The 12,578-nt window shown below is 40.7% G+C and overlaps 1 protein-coding gene across 1 annotated transcript in view; it reads right to left on the bottom strand.

Moving 5' to 3' along the window:
- SLC44A1 (solute carrier family 44 member 1) overlaps positions 1-10,252 on the bottom strand; it is a 79,683-nt gene extending 69,431 nt beyond the window's left edge. The window contains exons 1-3 of the mRNA XM_019554721.1: positions 10,229-10,252; positions 6,664-6,807; positions 3,612-3,754 (exon numbers count right to left, since the gene is read on the bottom strand). Coding sequence (XP_019410266.1) covers positions 3,612-3,754; positions 6,664-6,807; positions 10,229-10,252 — 311 coding nt within the window. The remainder of the gene's footprint in view (positions 1-3,611; positions 3,755-6,663; positions 6,808-10,228) is intronic.
- Between the last annotated feature and the right edge of the window lie 2,326 nt (positions 10,253-12,578).

Raw genomic sequence — 12,578 nt, 5'->3', positions numbered from 1 at the left:
AGGAAAAGTCAGACCGACCCTGGCTGGGGTCCCTGCAGGCCAGGGTGGGGGGTTAAATCCCTCCCCCATCATATTCAGGCTGCTGGGGCCTGGCCACAGCCCCCTCAGTTCAGCTTCCCTCCAGCCTGAAGGAAAGGGAGGCCTAGCTCTAGCGACCCCAGCTTTTAGCCTGCACACTGCAGGCATGTGCCTGCATTTCCGGAATCAAAACTGAATGTCTACTTACTTGCAAATCAGTTCAATCCACGTAGGTTAGACTAACCTGCAAAGACTGAATCAACTCAGGCTCTGGCTTTTTGAATGTCTGTCCCTAGCCTAAATTGCCTCTCAATGCTGTTTTTCTTCAACACATCCAAAGTCATGTTGCACAATGAACAAAACAATTTACCACTACCAGCATGCAGGATTCCTACTGGGAACTGCCTTACATGATCCCAAGCTGAAATGTAGTTAGCTTTCTGGGGTTTCTTTTCACTCATCTTCAGACTACAGCATCGCTGAACCACTGCATCTGGCTTCTTAAAAGACAGTGTCAAAACACTTTCTCTTTCCTTGACTGGTGCCTTCACTGAGTCTAGGTCACTAGCTCAGCCTCTCAGTCACTCTCTCTCAAACCATATGCTCTGTGGCTGCAGGGATTGCCATGCTTTCTTTGTGTTCCAGTAAGCTTTTATTTTGGGGGGGCAAAAATCATAAAACAGCGATTTAAGTAGGTTCCTAAGTTAGGATGTTCTTGGAGCTTCTGGACAATATGCCTGGCGATTTGATGGGGTTGTTTGTGTAGTTTTGAGAACAGACTGAGAATTAGATTAGTTAAACAGTTGTATAAGATAGTTTAGAGATAAATGTTCCTGCCTTGAATATGGGGGTTGGACTGGATGTCCTCCTGGGGTCCCTTCCAGCCCTACTTTCTTATGATTTTCTATGAACTTTTCTGTTATAGAGCTGTAGGAGGGGACAAAATTACCGCAGTCAGAGGCAGCAGAACAGAAATAACTTCAGAGAGTTCAAGATTTAGAAGTTCAGAGCTTTGAGCTAGAAAGGAGAGAGACTCCACAAGAATTATTGATGGAGTGGTTAAGAAAAGCTTATTCTCTTTTGTCTATCTATAAAAGTTGTAGCATGTAGTCCCATGTACAGTACCTCAGATACCGCAGGAGCTCCATCTGCTAGAGACAGCTGCTGAGCAGATGGAGTCCTTTTTGAAACAATTTCAAGACATAACAAAAAACAAGGATGAAAATCACTCACTAATGGATAGGAATGTCCTCTACCTCAGTCTGGTATCCTGGACAGTACCAGATGCTTCTGAGAAGTGTGCCAGAAACTGCATTATGAATCAGGTATAGAATAAACTATCCGTACAAAGAGTTTAAGACCAGCCAGACGGAGGTGATCTTATGTCTTAAAAGAGCAAGGGGGCAACCATTTTGGCAGAAGTACCACATCCTCCTTAACTGCCACTCCAAACCTCTTCCACTGCCTGGTTTGCATTCTGCTCCCTGTTGCTATGCTGCCTGATCTCTTCCCAATCAGTTGTGTGCCACCCTGCGCTACCTGCAGTACACGTGGTTGGCCACCCTTCTCTTAAAACATGAAGCTTCCTATTTCTTAACACTCATTATGTAAATTGGATGACTTCCATTAACCACAGAAATGTCTAATCTTTTTTGGAATCTTATTGTTGAGGCCACGAGTCAAATCTCTTGTTCCTTATGTTAATTTCATGCATCTTAAGATGTATTACATTATAGTTTGCTGCCTTTCAACATCCCCTTGTTGTTGCATTCTGTGAAAGGGTAAATACATTTGAATACTCTTTCATTTGACATCTGACAATAGTCAGACATGAGGACAAGGCATTCTGGGATTTATAATAAACCGCTAGTGATTACACAGTTACTGAGCAAAGTCCAATTCAGATGCATTGTGTTCTTGCCTGCTTTTAAAGAAATATACTGTGGTAATGTTATGCTAAGGGATACTGAAAGAAAAAGTAGTACCATAAGTATGTAAAACAGTCAAGTCTGAAATATAATACTCAACACAAAAAGCTGTAACATCTGCAGGCGAACTATTAAATAGGACACTGCTTGTGAAATGAGTAGCACCTTATCAAGTGGAAAGCACGAGATTATCCCATAAAATTTATTACCAGGCCTATAAACTGTTTCAAATTGACATAGATTTCCTGAAAATTAATCTCAGCCCTGGATACTAAACCCTCTCCTTACACCCTGTTGCCCTGCCCCTGGTCAAGATCTCTAAGGTTTACAGAATAACTCTAAAAATGATTTGTTCCTTTCCGAACTATTCAAATAGTTGTATTTTTTCCTCTTTCTCTCCAGCAGAAATAGGAGTTAACAATACTGGTACATTCAATAATGTAGTACTGTTCAGTTCTCTAGATAAAACTTTGTTATACAAAGAATGTGAAAGATACCCTGTCCCAATAAATAAATGGTTTCATTTTCCACAGGATTAATCACCACTTGTTTCACAAACCTCAAACAAGGTCTGGAAGTTTCAGATTGCCATCAGTAAATTGTTTCCTTGTCACTGGGTTTTATTCAACTGAGTCAGATTTTCCCTACTCCTTACGTAATTCATTCAAAATTAAGGAGGTCAAAAAAAGACTGTTACCATCTCAAATTACCCAGATCCTCTGTCAAGTCATTTTCCAAAAGAACATATACATATGGTTTCTGACAATCTGCAGACAAAAGCAAACAAGAGATTCTTTTCCTGAAGTTAACAAAAAAGTTTTAGTTATTTCACTACTTTTGCTACAGTCTGTTATTTTAGATATCATTATCTGTAACCTCCAACAGCGTAGCAGTGTTGATTTACAAGTTAGCAGATATTTTGCTTTCCAAAACTAGCTGAATTGTTCAGATGAGTTTTAAGCAGAGCTGCAGAAAATGAAGTTCAGAACCAAAAAACAAGCCACGCTCTCCACCCTGTTCACCATCTTTAACTGGCCAAAAGCAGTATTCACCTCACCTTAAAAGCAGTACCTGATGTCTGCTTTCATAAAGTGTCTCTCTTTCCTGCAGCGTGGAAGTCTCAACCAAGCCAAAGTACTTTTCAAGACCATTTTATACTCAAAAAAGAGTAAAAAAGGAATTATACTCTCACCTTTCAGCTTTTGCCCTTGAAAACTGCTTCCCCTAGATTTGCCTGACTGCCCAAAAATAAGTTTCTAAACACGGCCTAATTTTTTAAAGGGTCATCCCAACTCACTTTAGTCAACAGCAGTTGCTGAATTATCCACATTTGAGAAAAAAAGCCACTACTATTTACACAGCTGAATACATTACATTAGACTTCCACATTTGTAGATTTTGTTCCATCAGTCAAATGCCAATGATCAATTACACCAAACAGTTTAACATAGTGCACATTCATTTGTGCAGACTATTGTAAGAGAAAGTTTTTGTTTACTGCACAAGAGACAACTAGGTAAGGATGAGCTTGGAAAGAAGTTAAAACAATTAAATTACAAAAGTCAAATTCAGAATGTTTGTTTTATAGAATTATTGTAATCTACTTCCAATTAAAACCAGTCTGTGCTTTTTCCAAGCAACAAAAAGATGGAACCAAATACTTACTTCTTTTGTGTCAGGTCTAAACCACTGTTTATTATTCCATCCACTTTTACATTTTTCTGTCCACAGATATTTCCATAACTGTCATATCCTGAAACCAATCTTGCAGCTGCTCCAGTGGCTATTGAGAAGCCACAAATGAACCCCTGGAAGGGAAGAACACGAATTAACAATGCATTTCTTAAATGTTGTCACAAATGACAGACCAGCTGATGCATCACTGGCAATCCCTCACAGTGAAGGATGATTGTCTTCCATAATTGCTTTATCTGTGGGTCCAAAGGTGGCTGACAAGGCTGATCCAGCATCAACAGACTGTTGCAACTCAGGCATGTTTCCATATGGGGTGGGTCTCTCTAAATTCTTGATTCAGTCTGAGACATGCTGTTTCTGTTGCTCCCACTTGTCCACTTCCTGTTGTTGTCATAAGATTTCAAAAGTACTAAGATCCTTGCAGCAGAGTCTTCTTGCTTCATTTTACAAAATTCCCTCCATTTAAAAGTGAAATGTCTAAGCCAGTCCAGAAAAACTATCACATGGCTATAAGTTTAACACACATACAAACTGAGATGACAATTCAGATTTTCTAAATATATTTGTTACTCAAGAGGACCAGAGCATACCAAATGCTTCGTAAAATCAGCATAAAACTAAATTCTTCAGAGTATTATTATTAACAACAGATTATTAACAGAAAGACAAAGAAGAAACAAATGTAGTACAAATGATCACGTTTAGTATGTGCCACAGTAATGTTCAAGGCGTTTTGTTTATTTGAAGAGTTGTTTTTTCGTTTAGTCCACTAAGAATTGTGAGGATACAACAGGGGTGGCAAGGCCTTTTTTAAAATAAGAGCCTTTTAAAGAAAGTACTCCACGTAGAAGAGGATACACCGTGTCAGACTGACATTTCAAACAGAGGTAACCAAATGGAGAACAGAACAAAAATAAGTACAAGAATGCAAAAGGAACAGTTAGCATAGTCTAAAGCCAGAGATGGAGCAAAGTGGGAAAGCAAAACTTTAGAGAGCAGGTACAAGGTAATATCAGGCACTTTCATCTTTCAGACCTCACACAGGAGAAACAGGTGCAAATGGAAACTGGAGGGGATGAGGAGTTTATGCTGTGAAAGCATCAATTATCTCTTTGAAAGTGATTAAGATAGCAAGATCCTGGAAAGGAATTGGGCATCTTAAATTTGCTCTGGCTGTTCAGTGATACCATAGGAAGAAGACAGCTTGGAAACAGTGGCAGCAGGGATAAAAGGAACCAACACCTAAGAGTGTGGAGTTGTAAATGGAGATAAACAGAGGCAATTCAGAGGAGGCAGGTTCTTAGGAAGAACAGGGGGAGCTCTAAAAGTCATGGGAGCAAGACACAAAGCAGGGCTGAAGAAGGAGCAGTACTGAAGACTAGCTGATTGTCAGGGAAATTCCAAAGGGTGGGGAGAAAGGAGTGAACTGCTCTTCTCCTTACAGCAAACGGACTTACAAGTTAACCCTGAACAAAACTGAAGCAAGAAAAGAGGGAGTGAACAGTTATTACTAGGAATAATTTGAGATGATTTGCAGTATTTACCTTCAATTCTTTCCATCTCAAATAACAAGATCTTGTTCTTTTTAAGCAATACTTTCTTTTGTTTTCTTAATGTAGGGCCATAGTTTGGAAAAGAATCAGGATTCTCCTCCTATATACCTCATTTGATGGAACAAGGATATAAACTCAAGAAACTGTTTGCCACCCTCCAGTTTAAATTATTAGTGTGTCGTTCATCTATCACCTATACAAGGGACACTGGTGAGAAAAGTTTTAAGGCAATGTACCATGCCAAAATGACAAATTTACAACTGCAGGTAGCAAAGTATGTGGAGACAGACATATTAGACAGAGAATGCCAAAAACAGATGGGTAAGTGATAACACCTTCAGTTAACAGCAGAGCATTTCAGGAAATGTCATGCACTCTGGGACTCAAAGATGGGCACATGTTATTGTGTATATGTGATCTGTATGGCTAAATACCATAAAACAGGCATACTAATTAAACACTTCTTCATTAAATATGGCCCGTAATATGCATTTGGGGGAATACAAAGGAGAGTAGGGGAATAATCAATTTTTTCAATGAAGGGAGAAAGCAAAAAATGCCAGAGACTTGTAGGGGAATAAGTGAAAAGTAAATTACCTATGAGCCTGTAGTTCACTGTGGTGGCAAAATAAACCTAATAAGTTTGCGATGCATATGCGGAAGGCAATCACTGTTTCTGGCATTAGAGAAGCCAGACCCAGAAGAGATCAGAACAAAACAAAAATAAGCAAAAGAATGCAAAAAGAACAGTTAGCATAGTTTAAAAAGAGTGGATAGAGAGTTCTATAATTCAATACAAGGAAATGGGGGAAAATCTAAACAACTTTTTTTTTTTTTTTTGCTATACTACACTAATTTTATAATTTGGCACTATGTCAGGAGTTCTGGCAGGTAAGCAGGCCAGCCAGCCATAGCAGGGATTATGGTACTTCAGGTGGCATGGGAAACAATCAGAGATGGGGGAATAAAGGCATTAACTGGATGCTTTTGCCAAGCATTCAACAAGGAAATACTTAAGGCTTGAGGTTCAAACTGCAATCTTTAGGTTTCAGAATAATCAACCTATTGAAATTAATATAACAGTTCATTGGTCTCAAAGCTATTATTTCAGGATGTCTACATTCTCAAGAAAATAACCTTTAAAGAACAAATAACTATGAAGTGATATCTTCATAAACATGCAGACTAGAAACTTGTTGTAAATGAAACTTTGGTTGAGAGGCAATTCCTGGGGCTGAAGGGATGTGTGGGCAAGAAGCAGAGTCCATAGAAAATTTCAAAACCCTACTGAAGACCCCAAATCTTCATGTACTAATACTGCAAAATGTATTCTAATGCTCTAGTTTCATGATTAATACTTTAATTGCCAACATAAGCTGGACACAACTATAAATCACCAGTTTTGTAATCTCATAAAATCTCATATTTTCATACTGAGTTGAAATATGAATCCTTCATGTTTTACTCACCATTCCAACACAGAAGAGGATGAACAGCAGCAGCCATGGTATATCTGTGCAGCTGCGATCCTCCAGAGGTTTCCATTCTCGTTTGGAGCTCTTGGATAAGAAAAAATGAAGACAGTAGTTACAAAGACAACTCAATTCAAACTTCTGCTTACAGCAAAAAAATTATATAGGAAGCAATTCTACAAAGTACTAACATTCAACTGGGATTACCTTTAGAATAAATCAGCTACCTTAGATACAGTATAATAGAATAAAAGTTGCATTAAAGCTAGTGAAACTATTAAGCAACTGGCAAGGTAACTTCTCAATTGGTAATGAGAACAGAAATTTGCCAAGTAAATAAAAGCAAAGAAGCTGTTTTATTTATTCCTAATTCTGGATTTTACAGAAAAAGGAAATTGGCATGACCACCCAAGCAATTAGTACTACTAGGCCCCTGTTACACATTACATTTAAGATGTGATTAACAGGCTAATTGTGCCTTAAATAGCAATCCAGCCACATATTAAAGTCAATCTGAGGCATGATAATACAGGCAAGGAGCCACAAAGTTATTCTACATAAAACATATAACTTAATGGCTCATTTGTATCATGCCTTAAATTGAATGTGTGGCCAGTTGGGGCTGATCTGGGCCAGATCCCAACACTCATCTGAGTGTCTGGATCCACCACTGGCAAACCAAGGGTCCAGGACATAGTTGTACCCTACCCAATCAGGCTACAGACAGAACTGCATCCCAGACCTGCACCAAACACCCAGAGGCAGATAAGGAGTGCAGTGAGCTCATCAAGGCGGGTCTCTCTGATCTTGGGCTAACTGCAGTCCGGACCTTTAAAAATCATGCGTGTAGCTGAGCTATAAACATGCTTTTCTGACATACCCCAAACCAGGGGACTCTGGGATCAAGGAACCTCTTTTTGGGTCCCAAGGTCCCCATGCATGGGAACCTTCAAAAACAGCATGTACCAGTCAGTTGGCCAGCACTCCTGGTTTTTATACGTCTCCATGCTCTGGAATCCAAGACCCTGCATGCTGCCCAGCAGTATACCACATGCAGTTTTTACCCATCCCCTGCTGTAGGGACCCCAGGATCAGGCTACCACAGTTCTAGATCCAAGCTCAGTCCATGGCCCCAACTGACAAGCAGCTGATTGTCACCACCCGGGTTTCGACTTGCTGGTGCAGGAGGAGCCCAGGATCATAATTCTGGGCTCTGCCCCCTGCACTAGCAAGTAAGGTGCGACTGGGATCTAAATCCCAATCCTAAAAATCATACATTCTGCCATGCACATGTGGCATGGCAGGAGGCACAATTGTTGGGATTGAGGATTTGATGTCACCACACCTTAAAGCGAATATCTGTCAATGGCCCTACTTCCTGTACTCTTGCAAGGCTGCTTCTGTGCACTTCCCAGGAATTTGGTTTCCTTGGAGGATAAAAAAAGGTAAGCTTTTCACAAACTTGTTATGTTCTAAACACCAATGGCAGGTGTAACAGTACAGGACAGGCAGAAATAACATAAGAAATATCTATGAACAGTTCTCTGTCTGCAAGGAGTAGGTAGTTGTGCAATTCAACAATTCAAGTGAGTAGCATGTAAAAATCAACAGTGCTAACTTGAAGGAAAGAAGATTTTCTGGATTTAAACAGTTAAAATGTTAAAGAAAAAGTCTACTGTAGTCTCACAAGACAGAAGATATCTCAATGCATAAAGACTGCATGATTAAGATTTTGCACTATAAGAATGGTTTGTCCACCTGCCACAAGTGGATGCATCCTGAATTTGGGATTCATTTTTTGTTTTTCTTTAATCTTTACCAGATAGTAGCATGATTAGTACAATATTTTAGATTTCTGTTTACTGTGATTGGGTTTTTTATTTAGAGCCTACTGCTTGCTATATCCTTCTACAGAAGCTGAAGACAGAAAATGTTTCTCTGAAAACTACTTGCATTGATCCAGTGAGGACACTTACCACACAACACAGATGCTACTGTGGAGAAGTTGACAAGGGGGTGGGGAGAGGGAGAGTAGAGTATGAACTGGAAGTAAATGAAGATTCCCACCAAAACTCTAGTAGAGAGAACTTCTCAAACGATTAAAATGATTATGATATGCTCTTGAGTTCCTTGATTCAGCTGAAAAACTTGAATAGGTGGCTATAACATGCCAATACTAAGCTAAAGCAAATTTTTGTTGGCAATTGCCATCTCCAGTACCTAGTTTTGCAGATTCTGGGGAAGTACAAAAAGTCTACAGGAAAACTGCTGCATTGGTAACCTGAAATGTGTTTGTAAGATGGTGCTTAGTATTCATCATTTCACTTTTAGTTTAATTCATAAAAACAAGTATACCTTTACAAATTAATAAAGCTACAAACCAGGTACAATATGAAAGAGATCCGTCATATTCCTTATTGCCCATTCAAACTGCAGGTGCAGGATGAAATGAAATGTCATTACAACAGTAAATTCTTATCTGAGAATATTTTTTTCACACCTTTTCAGATTAGCCAAGCTGAATGTATAGGTCCTCTAATCAGAAGACAGTAACAGGAAAAGAATAAGATCTTTGGATCAATGCTCACTGTGAAGGTAGCTGGCTGGCTGTCCCCACCTCAGAGACCAGGACTCTAAGAAAATTCAATTTGTAGACTAGAACTGCTGGAGGCCCCAGCTATAGGAATGCTATTATCTGTAACTCAACTTCAGACCATAAGCAGGGAAGAGGACCTTTAAAAAGAAGACACAGCCACACACCTGCCTTTGAATGTTAACATCTATAGAGCATACCTATGACAGTGCTAGTGACATGAAATCAGTAAAGATGCCAAGGGGCTGCCTTTTATGCCGCTATAGGAAAAGCATCTCTATTGAAAAGATCTTGTGAAGCAAGTGATGATGATGATAAAATAGAACCAACTTTACTCAAATTTACATACCCAAGTGAACAAACAAAACACAGTGAAATAAATAGGAAGCAGGCTGAATTACAATTGCTATACCATGCTAATTAAAAAAAACATGTAGGAATGTGTACACAAAACAACAGTCTTCATAATCAGAGATGAGGATGAAAAATCTCTGTCTTGCTGTGGTGATCCCTAAGGCATACCTACAAAGAAAGGTCTTTAATGGTTTGAAAAGTCATTGTCAGATGCTCTAAAAGAACACTCTCAACTTTCAGATGGCAACTCCTAGAACTACTGGAAATGGTTTTGCTTATTTAATAGTTCAACACAGTTCAAGGTATTATGAATTTTCATATTTCAACACAGGATCCTCAAGGTTCGGGCACCACTGCCAAAACTTAAAAATACAAATTACAAAAGCCAACAGCTGCTATACTTCATTCCCCATCACAAAATTCAGTGAAAAAAAAAAAGAACTGAACACCCGCATCCCTGACAAAACAACGTCTATTGTGACCCCTCAAACTAATGCATCTTGCTCAATCTTTTCAACACACCCTAGACCTCACAAGATCTAGGTTGCTTTAAACTATAAAGATGTGAGGGAGAAAAGCTCAAGAGACAAAAAATTCTCATGGAAAATGCTTTACAAACAGTTCCTGTCTCTCATCCATGCTCTAGTGCAAGTACCTCTGCTGACGGCAGCCATAGCAGAAATGATCAGGCAAGAGATTGCTTTAGTGGTTCAGCCCCTAAAAATGACTTGACAGATGACATTATGGGATTCTATATTCTGTCACTGATTTCTATAGCAAACACACATATTTTTTTTTAATTTGCATTTTTCTAGTTTCTCTCTCACATTCACCTCTTGGCTCTGAGAACCAAGGTAGTTTCTTTTAATTATATTTATTACTCATCGCTAAAAGTAGTAGTATGCTTTCAGGCCAAATTATACCCTCACCTAGAACTATGGAACCCAACTGTCTTTTGATCATACCAAATTTTCACAGCTACCATTTACATTAAGACTGGCACAAATTTTATTGCAGCAAGGTTAGCAATCATACGCTCAATATTCACAAAAGCGCACTTCAAGGATCCTGGCTTTGCTAAAACTAATTTTCCCACGGACAGGCAATACCAACAAAATAAGCAAAATAAACTGATGAGTTCCATCAACAGCCACACCTTAGGTTAGGACAGTCCTGTGAAAGCAGTAGCAGCACTACTATGATAGGCAGGTTTCATCTTTCTGAATGTACCACCCAAAAACGAAATCCTGTAAAAGGATTTTTAAAAAGAAACTTTGGAATAACCCTGACAAAGACTGAGAATATATAACCCCCTGCAGCTATCAAAAATAATCAATATATATTAAGTCATTGGACAAGAATCCATATTTCAAAAGGAAATCTGAAACAAGTAGTTAAGAGCACACACAGGTGAATTAAGTTTGTGACCATATCCTTTATTTAGCCCCTGAACTGAGTTAAAACGCATCACTAATATTTACAACTCCACAAAAGCTCAGTTATAAAGCAAGACTTGAACTTGCAGACATTTGATACTGCATTACCACTAGTGATATTTTGTGCAACTAACCTTAATGTAATATCCAGGCTGCAAATCCACTGTTCTGGGTCGCAGAGCTAGAGTGTTTTGCTTATGCCTGTGCCAGACAGCTTCCACCTGCACCTATGCTCCCTCCACCTCTCATCACCAGGGATATGGGTTTTCTGTTTGCTGCAGAAAAATGTGAATTTTCTCATCTGAAGGAGAAAAACGCAAATTTTCCTCTTCAAAGGAGAACACTGCTGGAAACGTCAGGTTTCCCCTTACAGGCTGGCAGCTTTCCAGCCTGCAAGGGGCTGAAGGAAAGTGAAATCCAAGGGAGGGGCGACACGTGCACACATGCACATGGCCAGCATAGAGCCAGGCAAGGTGGTGGGAGCAGCCCTGGAAGCTACATGAAAGTAAGTCTACATGGGGCAGGGGTTGGAGGGCCAGGGCATATGAGAGAGTGCACGTGCGTGCATACATGCGAGGTGGCCAGGGCAGGTGCCTGCTGATGCTGGGGAAAGTGTATTAGTGCTGCAGTAGGGGGCAGTGCCTGCCCCTCCAGCAGAGGAAGGGGGCAGGACAGACAGTTCAAGGGGCAGGGGCTGCATGGCCAGGCTGGCAGTACCAGGGCCGGTGCCTGTGCTCACAGGGGCAGGAGGAGCGGGAGACACTGCAGGGGGCGCAGGTGGGCCATGGCCAGGCCATCTGGCACAGCACAGGAGCCCTAGCCCAGGGAAGAGGGTACCACAGGCCTCCCCTTCTCCCTTCAGCCTGCACTAGGGCCTGACTCTCTCTGCCAACACCTGCACAAGCCAGAGCTGTCATGCTCCAGCCCAGGGGGATGGGGGCAACTGGGAAACCCTCCAGCAGGGCTCAGGAGGGCAGGGAGCTATGGGTCAGGAGTGAAGGGCACCGGCAGGGCTGGGGGGGCTGTGGGTCAGGAGTGAGGGACACCGGTATAGGCAAGGGCCAGGCATCAGCATATCAGGGTGGCTCAGTGCCACAAAGCAGTGGGGGAAGAGCTGCAGTTGGACCTGTGATCTGGTGAGTGAAGGAGGCAGGGGGAGTTCCGATTTTCCATGATAAAAGAAAAACAAATCAAGCAACAAAATATATAGTATTTAGAATTAATTTTATTATAGTAATTAAGGCACTGATAGGCTTCCAAACTGCCTTAAACATGGATTTCTGGGCTTTAATCAGAGAATTTGAGATCTTTTTTATTTTATTTTTTAAATTAGAGATAAGCAGGATCCCTGCTCATTACACTCCTGCTCTCCAGCAGCTGATAAGAAGCTGCCCCAGGGCTGGAAAGCAGGGGTAAGGCAGCTGCAGCAGACACAGGCAAAGCTCCTTGGCCCGTGTCAGACCGAAGCCATGTTGTTCTGGCCCACAGCTTGTGAAGGTTGCCAGCTACTGCCCTTAACATATTACGGT

This window comes from Crocodylus porosus, unplaced genomic scaffold (genome assembly GCF_001723895.1).
Source record: "Crocodylus porosus isolate Cpor-Errol unplaced genomic scaffold, CroPor_comp1, whole genome shotgun sequence".
Classification (NCBI taxonomy): domain Eukaryota; kingdom Metazoa; phylum Chordata; order Crocodylia; family Crocodylidae; genus Crocodylus; species Crocodylus porosus.
This window is presented reverse-complemented; position numbering and strand designations above follow the sequence as displayed.